This window comes from Sceloporus undulatus, chromosome 4 (assembly GCF_019175285.1).
Source record: "Sceloporus undulatus isolate JIND9_A2432 ecotype Alabama chromosome 4, SceUnd_v1.1, whole genome shotgun sequence".
In the NCBI taxonomy this organism is placed as follows: domain Eukaryota; kingdom Metazoa; phylum Chordata; class Lepidosauria; order Squamata; family Phrynosomatidae; genus Sceloporus; species Sceloporus undulatus.
Genome location: NC_056525.1, coordinates 109,286,417 through 109,303,773, shown reverse-complemented (window position 1 = coordinate 109,303,773; position 17,357 = coordinate 109,286,417). Strand labels below are relative to the sequence as shown.

General features: G+C 38.2%; 1 protein-coding gene across 5 annotated transcripts in view; it reads left to right on the top strand.

The window, feature by feature from the left end:
* SLC44A3 (solute carrier family 44 member 3) overlaps window positions 1–17,357 on the top strand; it is a 144,233-nt gene that overhangs the window by 108,055 nt on the left and 18,821 nt on the right. For all 5 annotated transcript variants that reach the window (XM_042466151.1, XM_042466150.1, XM_042466149.1 and 2 more), the window contains 3 exons: window positions 1,054–1,178; window positions 4,058–4,244; window positions 11,860–12,025. In XM_042466151.1, the coding sequence (XP_042322085.1) occupies window positions 1,054–1,178; window positions 4,058–4,244; window positions 11,860–12,025 (478 nt within the window). The remainder of the gene's footprint in view (window positions 1–1,053; window positions 1,179–4,057; window positions 4,245–11,859; window positions 12,026–17,357) is intronic.

Here is a 17,357-nt window from a genome sequence, read left to right as displayed (position 1 = left end):
TCCCTCTGAAGTGAAGATTTGTCTTCAGAACCAAATGGCTCCTGTGTTCATTCAGTAGCACGTTGCACATATTTAGAGTTGTGATCCATTCTTTGAGCCCTGAGAAAAGAATACTTAACTAAGAAGCTCATGTAGGTACACTAAAGGCACCAAATCTTGTCAGATTTTGAAAGCTAAGCAGGGTCAGCCTTGGTTACTACTTGGCTAGGAGACTCCCAATGAGTCCCAGGGGCTGATGTAGGCTGTATTTCAGAGGAAGGAACTGGCAAAACTCTATGAAATTCATGGGGCTTCTATAAGTCGACAGACAACTTGAAGTCAGATACACACACAAACATCTAGGAGTAAATTAAGTATTCTTGAAGAGGATTTCAGGAGTATGAACCAGAGTCCTGAGTCCATTGTGACACATCAGGCTGCAATAATGAACAAGAGCCTGGCAAGGAAGACCGCTTCCTCAGTGACTCTGGAGTGCTACAGTTCTCACATGATTGATCTCTCCAAATAGCATTTCATCTTGTATAGAAAACTCCAAATGCTCTTATTTTCATATAAGAAAATTCATATGATCTATGGGAGGACCATTAATTAGCAAAAGCATAAACTAGTAGTATTGTCATTAAGATACCTCTTTGCAATACTGTATTATGGATTAATTATATATGAGAAATTATATATGAAAAAAATAGATGGAAATCTGATGTCTTCAAACTTTTTAGCTATTTTGCTTAGGGAAGGCTCTCTGGCTCAGAAAGGCAGGATATTAAATACTTCCTCATACCCACTATTAGAGCTTATATTTTTACATTTCATTTTTATACATGTTGAATTTTTAGGTTCAAAAATGGTAACTATTACACTTGGCCCTATATATAATTTTTAAAAATTAACTTGTTAGCATCATTAGTTTTGTCATTTTGTATCACTCTTTCTGTTTGCTTCACAATTGCACTTGAAAGACTGCATCATGTTAAATAGGTATTTGCTGTTAAGTAGTTAGTTTATGCCTTTCCAGATTAAATGACTATGTTTGCATGTCTGTATTTATTGTAGTTGTTTCAGGAGTCATGTGGTGGCTGTATTATAATTACACCAGTGAGCCCAGCATAGAATTAGAAACTGAAAAGGAAAATATGAAATTATTATTTGGACTTTCTATTTTCTCTACAATTATCACGGTAAGTCACATTATCTGAGTCATTACTACTACCTGGGCAATTTGTTCAGCATGGATTAAAGTGGGACTTCATCAGAACGTAACAGTAAACTAGCAGGCTATAGCTAATTTTGCTGTTTTTGCAGCAGCAGCAGCTCATGGGGTAGAGCATGCTGCTATCCCCAGCCACACCAGCCTCACATTGATGATGGTCTCATTGGCTTGTATAGCTCATTTGAGGCCTCTGTGCCAAAACACCATCCAGCTCACCTTGCCATGGCTTTCACTCAGCAATGGTGGCTAGCAAGAAATAGTCCCTTTATTCCAAGAACTGCTCAGTAGTAAAGGCTGGGAATGGTAGTGGAGCCCTCCTTCCCTTAGTACCACCTCCCCCAAACTGGTGCTCTCTAGATGTGTTGGACTACAAGTGCCATAATTATCCTGCCTCGATCCACCTGGGAGAGGCGGGAAAATACAAATAAAATTTTATTATTATATCATTATAATTATGGAAGCCATAGTCAATTGGAGAGCACCAGGTTTGGGAAGTCTACCTTGTCCACTGCCTGTGAAGACAGAGAACAGCAGCATTCACTGTCATATAAACTACTGCTGTTTTGAATAACTGCTGTAGTGTAACTTGTCTACATGTACATGAAAAATGCCAGATTACTGTATATTGTTTATAATGTATCACTTCAGCTGTCCCATTCTTATTATGATATAGGTACTTTCAGATGTGATCAGTATAAGTCTTGATAAAGCTTGATGGAAAGACATAAGAATAGTGAAAGCTGAAAAATACTTACAATTCAGTTCATTTTCATCAGCATCCTTATTTCTTTATCACTTTGTGCTGTTGTATTTTAAGTATACCTGTGGAACAGTTGTTTTTCCCCCCTAAAATAAAATTTGTCATTGTTAGGATTGTATTGAATATGTATAGAAAGATCAGATTTCATGCCCTGCATGAATTAAGAACATGTTAGTTGACATCAGTGTGGTCACAGTTCAAGATTGCATTAAAATTAATGTGGTGAGTTTGTTAGAACCAAAGTATTGTTTTTCATGGAATGATCACTATATGTCTCCCTACCTTCTCCCTCTTCACTTTATTTATATCCTGATTTTTCCTAGAGCCAAGACACAACAAATTTTCAAATTTAAAGAAAAACAATATGCTTAAACATGCAAACAACCCCGACAGTTAATATACAAACAACTTTTCATTTGTCTACACCAGAACTTGAGTAAAAATGTACCACACAATGTCATCTCATAGAATCATAGAATTGTAGAATTGGAAGTAATCACAAGGTCCATCCAGTCCAACTCCCTGCCATGCAGGAACTCTCAATCAAAGCATACCCAACAGATGGCCATGCAGTCTCTGTTTAAAGACCTCTAAGGAAGGAGACTCCATTACGCTCTGAGGGAGTTTGTTCCACTGTCGAACAGCCCTTAGTGTCAGGAAGTTCCTCCCAATGTTGAGGTGGAATCTCTTTTCCTGGAGCTTGCATCCATTGTTCCAGGTCCTAGTTTCTGGAGCAGCAGAAAACAAGCTTGCTCCCTCCTCAGTATGCCCCCCTTCAAATATTTAAACAGGGCTATCATATCACCCCTTACCCTTCTCTTCTCCAGGCTAAACATCCCCAGCTCCCTGAGTCGTTCCTCATAGGACATGGTTTCCAGCCCCTTCACCATTTTAGTCGCCCTCCTTTGGACATGCTCCAGTTTCTCCACATCCTTTTTGAATTGTGGTGCCCAGAACTGGGCACAGTATCTCAAACACTGTGTATATTATAATGATTTAATCATCAATGATGTAATTATGTGATGTCATTATTAATGAAACCATAGGCAGATTATTCTAGCTCATAATTTTCAGACTACATAAGAGTAGTCTATGTATATTCATTATTGATAACATCACAGTGCAGTTCACTTAAGTTGTAGATGGCATGCACTATGTTTAAATTCTTGTCAAGTTATAGCAAAGAGAGAAAAATGATCTTCTGTGCATTTGGATTGTAACACTAGATCATAGGCACCTATATTGCACTTTCAGATTAGCTGGAAGTGGTTTTGGAGGCTTCCAGAATCAGTAAAAATGTGAAAGAATCATACACCCTTCTTATATCCTATTTCTAGCACAAGAGGGCAGCATCCATGCTAGGAGAAGAGAGCTATTCTTGTAGTTTTTTAGTGTGCCTTTTTATATTGTATGTTGCTGCTTCTTTTTTGCATTTTGCTGTTAAAACTGACTTGTTACTGTACAAAAAAACAATTCCTCAGAAAAGGCACAACGTTGTGTTTCAGTTTCTTCCTTTTATGTATACATATGACAGGTCTCTTTAATATGCTAGTGCTTCTTCCTGCAAAAAATGCTGCAACCAAGATTTTAGTAACATTGGGCCCAAAAGACAGGCCAAAATAAAGCTGCTTCACCTCACTTTTGGAGGTGTTTTAATGTTTTAATGTTTTAATGACACACACACATCTTAAGAGGCCAGAAGCTGCGCCAAAGCTGTGCTCCAGTCCTTAGGACTGTAGCATGGCTTTGGTGTGGCTTCCAACCTCTTAGGATGCATGCATCACTTAAACAGCATACCTCCAAAGTGACCTGTAGCAGCTTTATTTTGGCCTGTCTGTTTGGGCCCATTCTTTCTCATCTAAAACCTATGAAACAACACTTGATCTTAGCCAAAATTTTATTTTAATTAAATAAATAATAATAATAAAACCTATGAAACAAACAATATGTTTCCTGCATTTTTTCCTGTACAGGAGGCTGGTATAAAATTTATGTTAGTGAGTCTGGTTTTGAAATCTAAATCCTAAGGTTTGCTGGTTTGTTAATGAAGCATTTTAATGTGGGTTTTTTTTTCTTTCTTTTCATAGGTTGTTTTAGTTTTCCTGATGCTGGTATTAAGGAAGAGGATTCACCTGACTATACAGCTATTCCAGGTTGCCAATAAAATAATTGGCAATGTTCCTTCTCTATTTTTGCAGCCTCTTTGGACTTTCATAATACTTATTTTGTACTGGGTGTACTGGGTGGCTGTGTTACTTAGCTTAGGAACTGCAGGTTAGTAATCTTCTTTTCTGTGATACTAAATTACAAAAATATTAAGCATTATTATTTGCACAATCAATACATCTATTCTTTCAGATAACCAAAATGAACACAAGATATTTATGTATAACAACAGTTTTATTATTTTATTGCAAGTGTACTTTTTGCTATGTTTCTATGATTTCAGCACATTACTGAGGATGCATATATAAAATCCAGTCTCATTAGACCCTACAAGTTCTTAATATTGCCTTTGTGCGCCTGAAAGTCATTGGCCAGAATCTTGTTGCTGTGTAAGTTCTCCATGCATGTGGTTGTGCATTTTTTTATTATTGCAGAACAGTTGCATTCAATTTGTGGTCATGATAGTGGAGTTACATGAGCATCAGCACTGAGCAAGCAGTTGTGCATTTTCAGCTATGTGTAACTGTGTGTCATTGTAGAAACGGGATACATTGATATTTATAGTAGAAGGTACTCTGGACTCCAGTTGGGCATTTGTGACTATGCCTAAATGATGATTTCATATCTAGGCAGTTCAGCACTAGCCGATACTAGGAACAGGAGGCAGAGGATTGTAGAGTTGATATCAAGGAAGAGCAGGTCTGTAATGAGGACCAAAGTGCCTTGTCATTAGTTTCACAAGCAGCTATGCAAAGAGGGTGGTAATTTTAATACAATTGAGCACATTATAATATGGTTACCATTTCACATTGTCCATTGCACAGTGGGACCAAGAGCATGCATATAGCACCATTTATATAACTAATTGCATAAGCATCACCATTTACTGTGAGACTCATAAAATCATAGAGTTGGAAGAGACCACAAGGGCTATTCAGCCTAACCCTCTACCATGCAGGAAGACACAATCAAAGCACTCATGACAAATGGATGGACCGTAGCACAATCATTGCATAATTATCAGACAGTAAATTAAGTTATGCGAGCCTGATACAAGATCTTAGAAACTGTTTCCGGACTAAAACTGCCATAGCTGTTTTCTGGTGTACTCAGAATTCACCTTGGCTACAGTTGCTATAAAGAGCTGGTTTGTGTTTCACATAACTTTCATTCTTGCAACCATGATTTGTCCAGCCTTCCTGGAAACACTTACTGGGCCGTGTGGGCCGTTCTTATTTGATTCCCTGTACAGCATAAAGGTCAGCATTTCTTAGCAAAAACTGCCTCACTTTCTCTTACTCCACTTTAAGACGGTTGAAGATCTATGGTCTTGGGTTAGAAAGGGAAAGTTGACTAATCCATTCTTTTTCAGAACACATAGCTATTGTCACAGTAGGAAAGCATAACATATGGTCAGTGATCTTTTTAATGCACCCAATAATGAAATATTGTAGAAGAATCAAATTTGTGCAAATAGCACAAAATGATAACAAAGATTATCCATGTGTGAAGCTTAATAGGCAAACAGCCACCAGCAAGCAGTATTAACTTTTCTTTAACCCTCATGTAATGGGTGTGTGTGTGTGTGTATTTTTTGAAAGAATTTGAATTTTATGATCTGTGGGATATTTTCTGAATCCAGTTAGAATTCCAATCTATTATGAGGTATAAAAATGTCAAAGAGAATGTTTATGTGAGTAGAATCAAGTGCGTTCCAAAGAAAACTCAAGGTAGACTGAAAGAAAGTAAAATGAAATCTCCTAAAATAAACTTATATAAAAATACACTTCTTGAATTCTGAGGCATTTCTTCACCCCAATGATTTTCAGTCTCCCTGCGCAACAGATAAAATTTTGATTTTGTTGAATATGAGTCTTATCTAGCGACAGGTAGAGCATATCAATAATTGCAATGTGGTAGTAATGTGGTAATTTTTTTGTCTTCATATGTTACATGGACTGGGACAAAAAGTACCTCAGTGCCAAAAAAAATCATTTTTAAGGATTTTTTTTTTAAATTGCAGATTTCATTGCGTTGTTTATAGAGAGGAAACTACATAGCAAGTGGCTAAAATTTGGGGACTTTTTTTGCACCTGTGGTAGAATGTCTAAATTGTAGCCCTAGTTCTAAATGGATTCTGGCTCTGCAAGACTAAAATGACATATTCTATTAATTATTTTATTTAGTTAGTTAATTTATAACTTGCTTTTCTCCCAGTACAGGACCCAAGATGGTGTACATGACTTTAAAAACCACAATGTGTAACCTAGCACATAATAGCATCAAAGTACTTGTTGTTCTTTAAAAGTAATTTTTCCCAGTTGACTAATATATGATTTTAAAATGCAAGCTGCTGCTTATTATGCAGAAGTGGTTATTTAAAGGTTGCTTTTTTTAGATGTCTTTTAAATGACAAGAGACAGATATCATTTAATCCTGGTTCTGCTCAAGCGGCCACATTACAAAAAAATGTTAAATTTGAAGAAATAGCTATAAAATCAATTCACTGATGTCTGTGTTACAAACATTTTTGCACATAGAAGAGCATTCCTGGACAAGGTCATTGAGCTGCCCTTCAGTCAAGTCACAATTACATTTCACTCAGCAAGTATTCCCAGTAGTACTGGTTGTGCTTTGTCTGATAGTATATCAAATGTCTGCAAATTTCCCCACCTCCATCTGCAAACAAGCACTGGCATGAGGTAGCATTAGACTGGTGATATATCCTGGTAATTAATGCTGCAATTCTGTCACATCCAGAAATGAGTGCACCTAGCTGCCAAATGCTACCAATTTGGGCAGAAATTTGCTTTTCTAGTTTCCTAGCCTGCTTGATACTTTCTGCATACAAGTTGAACAGCTAGGGTGAAAGGAAGCAGCCTTGTCTGATCACTTTTCCAATTGGAAACTATTCAGTTTCACCATATTCTGTTCTGACAGTAGCCTCTTGTCCTAAGTACAGATTTCTCATCAGGACTATCAGTTGTGTTGGCACTCCCATGCCTTTAAGGGTGTCCTGTAGCTTTTCATGATCTATGCTGTCGAAAGCTTTGCTATAGTCTATAAAACACACAAATTATTAAAAATATTGCATAAAATTACCTTCAGGCCATGTGTATAAGGTGTAGATAAAACATAAATGAATTTTGTGTTTAAACTTGGGTCCCATCTCCAAGGAATATCATGATATGTGTGTGTGCGCGTGTGCAAATAAATGTACAGTCAAACCTCCATATTTGCGGATTTGATATTTGCGGATTTGATTATTCACTGATTTCATTAATATGTTCTCTCTAGGACTGTCTAGGTCCTCCAGTGCAACTCTGTGGTCAACTTTAACTAAAAGTTGCACTGAAAGACCATTTGTAGCTACTCCAGTGCCATTCTATGGTCAGTGTATATTGGACATTGACCACAGAGTTGCACTGGAGGAGCTACAGATTCCTAGAGAGGTGTCCTCTCAGGTAAAAACAGTGTTTTTGTTAGGTGCGGTTTTTCCATATTCACGGGGGTCTTGTTCCCCTAACCCTAGCGAATATGGAGAGACAACTGTATTCCAAAATCTCCCCAAAAATTTGAAATCCAAAAGCCATCTGGTCTCAATCATTTCGGATAAGGAAGACTCAACTGTAGCTGTTACATTGACCTAGTATTTCACTTACCTGTTCTGTAATCTGTTTAGTGTGAGTGTGTGTGCACCTTCAAGTCAACTTATGACGACCCCATGAATTTCATAGTGTTTTCTTATGCAATGAATAGTCAGATATGGTTTTTCCATTTTCTTCATCTGAAATATAGAAGATTATTGCACCGGGGTAAAAACGTTCCCCGGTGCGTTCTAATGTGCATGCGCAAGGGCATGCACGGAGCGTGATGGGAACGCGATGGGGCCCAGAACGCTATTTTACCGCACAGCGGAATGCCGCCGTCACTGCTGGGCATTCCCATCGCATTCCCATTGAGTTCCAGGGGATGCCATTTCTGGGAACTGTTTCAAAGAGTCCCCAGAAATGGCATCACCTGGAACTCAATGGGAACATGATGGGAACGCCCAGCGGCAAAGGCGGCATTCCAGTGTGCAGTAAACTGGCGTTCTGGGCCCCATTGCGTTCCCATCACGTTCCGTGCGCCCCCCGCACAGGCACATTAGAACACATCGGGGAACGTTTTAACCCCGATGCGATAATCTTCATAGCCTAAAGCATCTGATATTGATTGGCAGTCTCCCATCCGAACACTAATCAGGGTTGACTTAGCTTCAAAGATCAGATTGGATCTGGCACCTTATTTAAGTCCTGCCCAAACTGTTTAATACTTTGTAGAATTGTTATATATATATATTTAAGTACTATTATGTGGAAAGTTTGGATATAAATGTAAATAACGAGTGAGAAAGCAGATAAGCAATACTGTTTATGCACAGTAATTACCATTTAGAAAATTGTGAAAGGTAGCTAATCCAGAATAGTGCTATGTACCAGAGAGTGAGCTTTCATTTCAAGTATTTTTATTTAATGTTTGTCAAAATATTTTATCCTGCTATATAGCCAAGGATCTCAGGATGATATAGATGTTTATATCTTTCTTTGGTATCTATTCAGAGTCAAAAAGAAATCTGTTAATTTTGCAGTTGCCTTCATGGTTGTAATCAGATGAAATTGTACAATGCAAAAGACATGTGGGCTGCATACTGAGACATTTAGAATTATACCTCCTAACAGTGTAAAAGTCCTAATAAATTACAAATCATCTCTTTTAATTGTTATAGCGTAATAACCTGTTCAGGAAATGACCAACAAAAATAGCTAGCTTTGCACTGTCTTGGTTCAGCTAGTCTTAGCCTTGCAGCCTTTCAGGTTGTGGCTTGAGGTTGAAGCAGTGTTCAGTCAAGGCTAACCTAAATGAAGACTTCTCTGCAATCCACCAACTACTTGCACAAAGGCATGCTTTCCAGGGAACCAGCTAGTGGGTTTCCAGACTGTCTGCACACCAATCCTTGACCTCTTTTATTATCACTTTAAGCTATGTTGTGTATTTTTACAGATTTAGCAATAGCTACCAATCATTTGAACCTCCTATACTGTATTGACATGTGACATTCCATTTTCTCTAAGCCATGGCTTGTCTTATTGGAAATTAGTTTTTTAACTTCTTTTGTATGCTGAAAACATAACATGGTTTGTTAAACCAAGGTTCATTTTGTTGCCCAGAGTAGCTAACTATTTCTAGTGAGCTCCCAATGATTTGTGTAGTCATGCTTTGAAGAATCAGGATGGGACAGTCAACTGTGATTTGATGAAACAAGGAAGTGGGAGGAACAGGGTAGGAAGGTCCACAGGATGTCACCACTCATTCCCTTCCACTTCTATGATTCTATGATCCAATCCCCCAAATCATGTCCTGAACTTGACTAGATGTTCACGAAGCAAATTTGATCAATGGCAGAAGTGTGTTGAGAAGCTCAGGAGACCAGCTTGCTTTAGTTAGAACATGACTGAAGACTCTCAGATCACCTTTCCCAGATTTCACTCCTTCCTTGAGAAGTGGAATAATTTAAGGAAGAAGAATCATTGATTTGGAGCCTGCCACTCTTTTGATTCCCTATAGGCTCATTTCTTGCCTTGTCAGGAATATGCCCCCCTGTTTTGGCATGCTCAATTCTTCAGGGATTTTAAATACTAACAGTAAGAACTCAATCAGCCCCAATTCAGAGTCCCAGTCTGTGAGTCCAGCTCAAGCCCACTTATGATTGTGGGCCAGGCTGGTTTCCAGCACCTCTGTGTGAGTGCCCCTGGTCCAATGAAACTGGCCTGAAGAAACTGGCTGCCTCCTCTTTGCATTAGTTGGAATCTGAGCCCAAGCCAGTGGGAGCTCACGGTTCTTTCTAGGCTGGGCAGCAAACCCAGTCATTGTAATATTTACAGGAGCTATCAAAGCTGCTGAGTGCTATCCCCCAAATAGTATCAACACCTTGAATAGCAACTTTAATATTTGCCCTTAAATCTGACTGGAGACTCCCAGTTGTCACTGGCCTAAAAGCTTTTAACTGTGTGAGATAGAGTTCTGACAATTATGGAAAATTAGCAGTGTAACAATGCTACCCTGTCTTTCCTGTTCTGCAAACCAAATCACTAACAGATATTTGCAGATGATTGCAATTACACATTTAGGAGCTGATTGCACAGCTTTAAAAAGCAGCTTACGTCTCCCAAACTGAATTCTAATTCCTGATACTATCACACATGTTTTTGCCGCCGACACCATTGTGTGGGTGCATCCTGAGTAACCTCTGGCTACAATCCGAGTTCAGCTGGCCTCTTTTCAAAGCCGGGAGCTTCCCGGCTTTGCAGATCAACCGTCTGAACTCGGATTCCCGTCCAGCAGCAAAAACAAGTGCGATGGTATCAGGATGCAACCTGAATTAGAATTCAGTTTGGGAGACGTAAGCTGCTTTTTAAAGCTGTGCAATAAGCTCCTTAGTATTGTATACCAATATGGGCCCACTGCAAAAAGTTGTGGACAAAACTGTATACCTGATTCCAAAAATACGATTCTTTACTAAACAAACAGAATAGTTAGTCCAGTCTTTTATTTGCATGGTTTGATCATAGCTAATGTTTTGTTATATTAATTATTATTATAGGGAAACATTTTCTATAGCCTGTCCTTGGAAGGAAAGCCTTGCCATTGTGAGTAAAGTGTCCTTGTCATGAAGGTCACATATTTGACTTCTAAGAATGAAAACAACTTCCCAGGACAATGTGTCTGCACTTAGAATCTCCTTTCCCTTCACTTCCTCCCCACCTCTCAGAATTAGAGGCAATATTGCACTGAATTTGTTTTCCAAAAAGAATAAATCCTGCAATTATAGATAATAGGTTTCTGACTTAGTAAATGAAGAGGAAATGGAAACAGCTGGTTCTAATGTGTTGTTTGGCTCTACCTCCAGTGTGATGGTAGTTACTTTGTTAGGCATACTTTGCATTATGAGTTCTGACTGATAATGTACAATTGTCCTATTTTCATTTTTGTTCTGTTAATCAGGGTTGGTATTTTACATCAGCTACTTAGTTATATTTGTGCAATTAAATAATGTCCCCTAGTCTGACCTCCCCCATCTGCTTTACTGGGTATCAGGCATACCAAGAGAAGGTGGTCCAGTCTGCTAGTAATCAAATCACATCTGAATTTGTTTCTATCCTCCTGCAACAAGCAAGCAAGCCTGTGACAAGGAATTGCAACAAGACTGCTTTTGTTTGCCACAGTTTCACTCTCTGGTGGGAAGGAGGTGGAAATATCCTCTCACTTTCCAGTTGCCAGCAGAATGGACCTCCTTCTCTCCTTTTGAAGTTATACATGAATAACTGTGTTACTGAATACCAGCCCTGTATCTTAACTCTGCACCAAATTTTAACTTTTAGCTAATTTCATAGAAGTGTAATCATTTGGGGGAGTACACTTCATCTCCTCTTTGGACTAAGAAATAATCTTGTAGTAATCTTGTAGCGTCTTGGTTTGGAATATTAATAATGGTATGTTACATGTAAATCTCTGAACTTTATACTTGGGATAAACCACATTTATCTACCAATCAGCTGAATATTATACAGATTGAACCATGGACAGAGCCTGGCTGGAATAAGAAAAGATACATTAAAGGAACATTGCCATCTCCTTAAATATTCTTGCTTGATGAGTCATTATATTTTTGATATCTTTGTAGGGAACGCTCAAGTCATTTCAGGAGGGCAAGTGGAATACAGATTTCGATTTGGCATTCGCTATATGTGGTGGTACCACTTAGTTGGACTTATTTGGACAAGTGAGTTCATTCTAGCATGTCAGCAGATGACCGTGGCAGGAACAGTGGTTGCTTGCTTCTTCAGTCGGTATGTGTAACAATCAATATCCTTGTCATAATTTTTATCTTAAGGTGCATCTGTAATGTAGAAGTAATAAATGCCATGACTAAATCCTACAAAATTCTGGAATTTGTAGTTTTTGAGGGTTAGCACTTTTTGGCAGAGAAAGCTAAAGAGCTTGTAAAATTACAGATCCCAGGATTCCATAGAATGGAGCTACAGCACTTAAAGTGATGTCAAACTGCATTATTTGTACACCATAGATGCACCTTTAAAAACCCATAGAAGAAGGTGTATGGTTTTTAAAGCTGGAATCCTATATCTACTTATCTGAGAGTGAAACCTCTAAGACTTGCTAGGAATAGATGTGTACAGGATTGCACTGATAGTTAGGATTGTGAATCACAAGAGGAGCTATTGTAATTTATGTCCAGAACACACTGCAGAAATAATCCAGTTTGAGACTGCTTTAACTGCCCTGGCTAAGTGCTAGGAAATCTTGGGATCTGTAGTTTATTGTGGCACCAGAGCTCGCTGACAGAGAAGGCTAAATGTCTCACAAAACTACAGTTCCCAGAATTTCCAAGCATTGAGACAGAACAGTTAAAGTGGTCTCAAACTGGATTATTTCTGCAGTTTTGGACATTAGTGACTATTTGATAGAATTGCTGCTTAAGCAGTTCTTTTTTCAAATGTTGTTTCTGTCATGAACTCAATACCTTCATTCAGACATAACACAAAGCTTTAGTTAAGTATTACATGAATGAGAATCAAGATGTAGAAAAGAGAGCTTATTGTTATGTCCAAGGTGGGATAAACAGTGGTTAATTTTAACCATTATTTGCCTGAACAAGCTAACATTATACCGTGATTTGTGATCTTGGCTTGTTTGGATAAAACTAACCACAGTTTCATCTTTGTACAACAGGATCAAATGGAGTTAATGTAAAGTAGAAGCAGATGTTTTCAACCTTTTACTTATGGCTACAAGGAGAGGAGAGTGGAGAGCAAGTTTGTGGACATAATGCTAAGCTGTGGTCTAACATTACATCCAAATTAGTCCAGTATTTTATTTTAGGCAAGCTATAATCTCACAATTTAGTTCAGGATAACAACATTGAACAACTTTATAGGCTTTCTTTAATGTTTGTTAAAATAATATATGTAAAGCATATTTAACTTAATAAGTGCTATACAAATGGTAAGAAAACCAGTGGCTCACTGTGGGTCATCTAGGAAGGAGTGAATGTGAATGATACATCTCTTTATGTTGATTCTAGAAGTACTACACTTTCAGCAGAAGTCAGCATCTCTAGCACCAATAAAACTGCAATTCAGGCAATGTCTATTTGGTTTTACCCAAGAATGAATTCTGCAATATCAAAAGAATTCATCTGTTGACATTTATTATAAACCACTTAACCCTCCTGTTCATGAAGTAAACTAACTTGGAAAAATTTTCTGTTATGCTCTATATTTATCATGTCATGTTGTACAAATATTGGCCAAGATCCAATAAGATTATTAGTAGAGCATAAATTTATTTTGGAGTGATGCTGGTGTGTGCGTGTGTGTAATGCTAGATCTTCCTCCCTGAGTGCTCAAGGGCAGCCAGAAGCTCTTGGAAAAAGCTCCCCCACATCTCCTGTGGCCACTGTAACCATGCAGTGTCTGGATCCAATCGCCTGGAGGAGTGGGATATAAATAATAATAATAATAATAATAATAATAATAATAATAATAATAATAGCAGCACAACACAGGTCAGAACAAATAAATTTGGAACACATTGTAGTAGGGGTCTGTAATTTGTGGTCTTCCACATGTTGTCAAACTGCATCTCCTGTTGCTCTTTACCATTGGCTGTGCTGTGTAAGGCTGAAAGAAATGGCAGTCCAACAATACCTGGAGGGCCAGACTCTACCCATTTGTGTGATAAGCCCGAATTCTCATAATAGTGTAGGAATATTTGGGATATATACTAAGCAGAATGCAGTGGGGCTAGTGCAATACTAGCTTATGGTGGAAATACGAGAAAGTACGTAGGATGCTATTGTAAGATAAAAAAAGACATTGCCTAAGGAAATCCATCTTAGAATAGTAAAAGAGATGGACAAGAAAGTTGACCTAAACTTGGTTAGAAAAGCTCTAAAAACTGGCTCTCATGTCTGGGTGTAAGATAACATCCATTGTTGAGGTTGGAGCCTCATGGATGCTCATGCCAGTTAAAGGAAAATAAAGAGATTGACTTCTTGAGAGAATGGGAAAGTGATGTCTGCAGGTAAGGAAACAAAAAAATTGGGTACATAGACCAAAGATAGATACAGCGAGGTGAAAAACAAAAGGAAAGGCATTATATAAACTCCCCTCTCTCACTAATCACTTTATACAAGCATTGATGCCTCTTTACTTCTAACACCCCTTCTCTGAAACATTTGTTTTAAGTCCACAAGATTAATCTTCTCTGTCAAGAACTGGAAGTAGTCTCTAGGAAGTGGCTTGATGAGAATGTTAGCAATAATTTCTTTTGATGGCCAATACTTCATCTCAATAAGCTCATTTTTTGGCAGATCTCTCAACAGGTGGTATTTCATATTTATGCACTTGGTGTGTCAAATGACCCTCCCAGTCTGTATGAGTTTCCTGCAGCTTTGGATGTGTTCTAGATGCTCTATAGGGTTTGATTTAGTTAGGCCAAGTTCCTCTAGTAATTGGCATTGCCACATAAATTCCTTGTATGCTTGAGCAGCGTATCCTGCTTCAGTAAATGAGAGTGCTATAGCATCTTGGTTTTTGTTTGTCCAGTTAACTGTTCCACCTCTATAGAAGAACAGGTTTGCACTAGTAGACTTGGTAGGAGGTTTGCCATTGCCTTCTTCTGAGGCTGAGAGCAAGTGACTTGGCCAAGGTCAGCCTGCAGATTTAATGGCCGAGCTGCATTTCCAGATAATCAGCGATGACATATGGAAACAAAAGGCTTGAGTACACAGACCAAAGAAAGATACAGAGAGGTGAAAATGAAAGGACAGGCATTCTCTAGACTCCCCTCTCTCACTAATCATTTTATACAATCATTTCATAAAGGGTTGAAGACCTTCCTCTTTGATTCGCCAGAAGAAGTTGCTGAGCATGCCTCAAATGGCTGAGATGAGTAGTGACTGAGGAGAATTTTGTTTGTCTTTGTTTATAGCATATTAGTATATTATTTTAGTATTTATAGTGTGGTGTTTTTTTGTTTGCTTTTATTGTTTATGTTCTAGTGTACCACCCTTTGGTGGAAAGGGTGTTATAAATAAACTATATTATTATTATTATTATTATTATTATTGATACTTCTTTGTTTCCAACAAATATGTTCATTTCTAGTGTGCAGCAATGTAACTGCCTTCCCGCATCCAGTTTTATCTCAACTGGAGGACAAGTTAGCATTGGCTTATTTCATCCCAGCTAGAAATATTGATCCCACTACTGTTCCCCCAAACTAGCACTCATGCGTTTCTCCTCACTCCTTCTGCTGGAGGAAGAATGCCATTGTGGCTTCCTGGGTGGCTCTGGGCCTTTGGTGTGCCTTCTTTTCAAATCCAGCACCATTAGATCAGAATCTTTTTGTGTGCTGTATCTCATGTTCATTTCATGTTACTTGTGTTTTGTGACTCAAGATTATTTATATTTGGTTTGAAAAGGCAAATACACAGTCTTATAGGACTGTGCTCTCTTCCTAACATTTTTTTCTTCACATGGGGGCTGCATATACTTCAGAATTAATGCAGTGTAACACTGCTTTAACTGCCATGACTGCATGACATGGAATTCTGGGATTTATAGTTTTGTGAGCTGTTTAGCCTTCTCTTTCAAGAACTCTGGTGCCAAACTGCAAATCACAGAATTTAATAGGATGGAGCCATGGCAGTTAAAGCAGTGTCAAGCTGCGTTAATTCTGCAGTGTGGAGTGCATTCTATATTGTAATGAATGTGGAAAACCCAAATAACAATGTTATTCACTTGTTTTGGGATAGTAGTATGTCACAAAAACTTTGTCACATTGCATGCAGAGCCTTTCCGTTTAGCTAGTAAACAGTTACAGGAAACAGAACAGCCTTTACCTCAGCAAACTTGCTTCCTAACTACAGAAAGCAATCCATTAGACACTCTACAGTCTCCCCATAAGCGGAATTAAAAGTGCGGAGGGTGGAGAGTTGTTTCAGCTGGATTAGATTTCCAGGGGACATCTGTTTGACCTGAAACAACAATACTAAAACTGTACTTTGCTTTCTTTTATTTTAGATGAAGGATACATTCCTTAGAGGCCTTAATAATTTAATAAAAGTAATAGTTTCATTTAACAGCTACTCTTTCATGATTTGTGAAAGAGGGGTCAGTGTCTGCTTTTAGAAAAGGAACTTTGTCTTGGGAGATTAAGTACTGAATCTTTGGAAGCTTTAGCTGAGTGGCAGAGCAGGTCAGTGAATAAGATTTTAGATACGAGTTAAAGTCCTCATTCAGCAATAACATTAACTGAAGAGCAGAATCCCCCAACTAACATGCTTCTGACCATGCTGACTGGAGCATTCTGGGAGTTGCAGTCCAAAAAGGAATAGTTATAAGATGCCCCTAAGGGTAGGACCATCTCATAAGATTGTAAAGTACCTTGATGCTATGGAATAAAATGTATGTATGTGACTTCAAGTCTCCAGTTAATTTATGGTGGCCCATTATATTTTTATAGGGTTTTCTTAGGCAAGGAATACTTGGAGGTGGTTTTGCCAATTCCCTCTTCTGAAATATAGCCTACAGTGCCTGGTATTCATTGGTGATCTCCCATCATATCCCTGTGTTTGCAGATAAAAATGGTAGTGTTTATACGATGCAGTAAGTCCTTTTAAAAGTTGTAAGTGCAAATTATTTTCAGATTTAGTAATCGAAAGGCCAATGAGCCCATACCAAAGTTACGATGGTGCCTCAGTAAGAATTCAGCTCAGAAAATTACTGTTGTACAGATTGCTGCAGCAGTGGCATGACTGACTTCTTTACTTAAGTCTACTCAAGTCACAGTTCTGCTTCCAGCTGTCTTGCAGAAGCCTACAAAACTTAGCATCATGCAATAACTACTTGACAACACTAGGAAGTGCTTAATAATCTCTCCCCCCTCCAGTCTTAACTTCAAATCTTTGGTAATACTACAGGTATAGCTTATATTGAGGTATAAGTAAATAGATGTGTTCCTCAGCATTACTTATTTAATTTGATGCCAGCAGCAGAAATAATATGGAAGGAATAGGGATAGGTTCCTACATCATGAAAAAGATGTTTTAGCAAACTTTGTATTCAAAACTAATAATATGCATCTGTAAAATGAAAC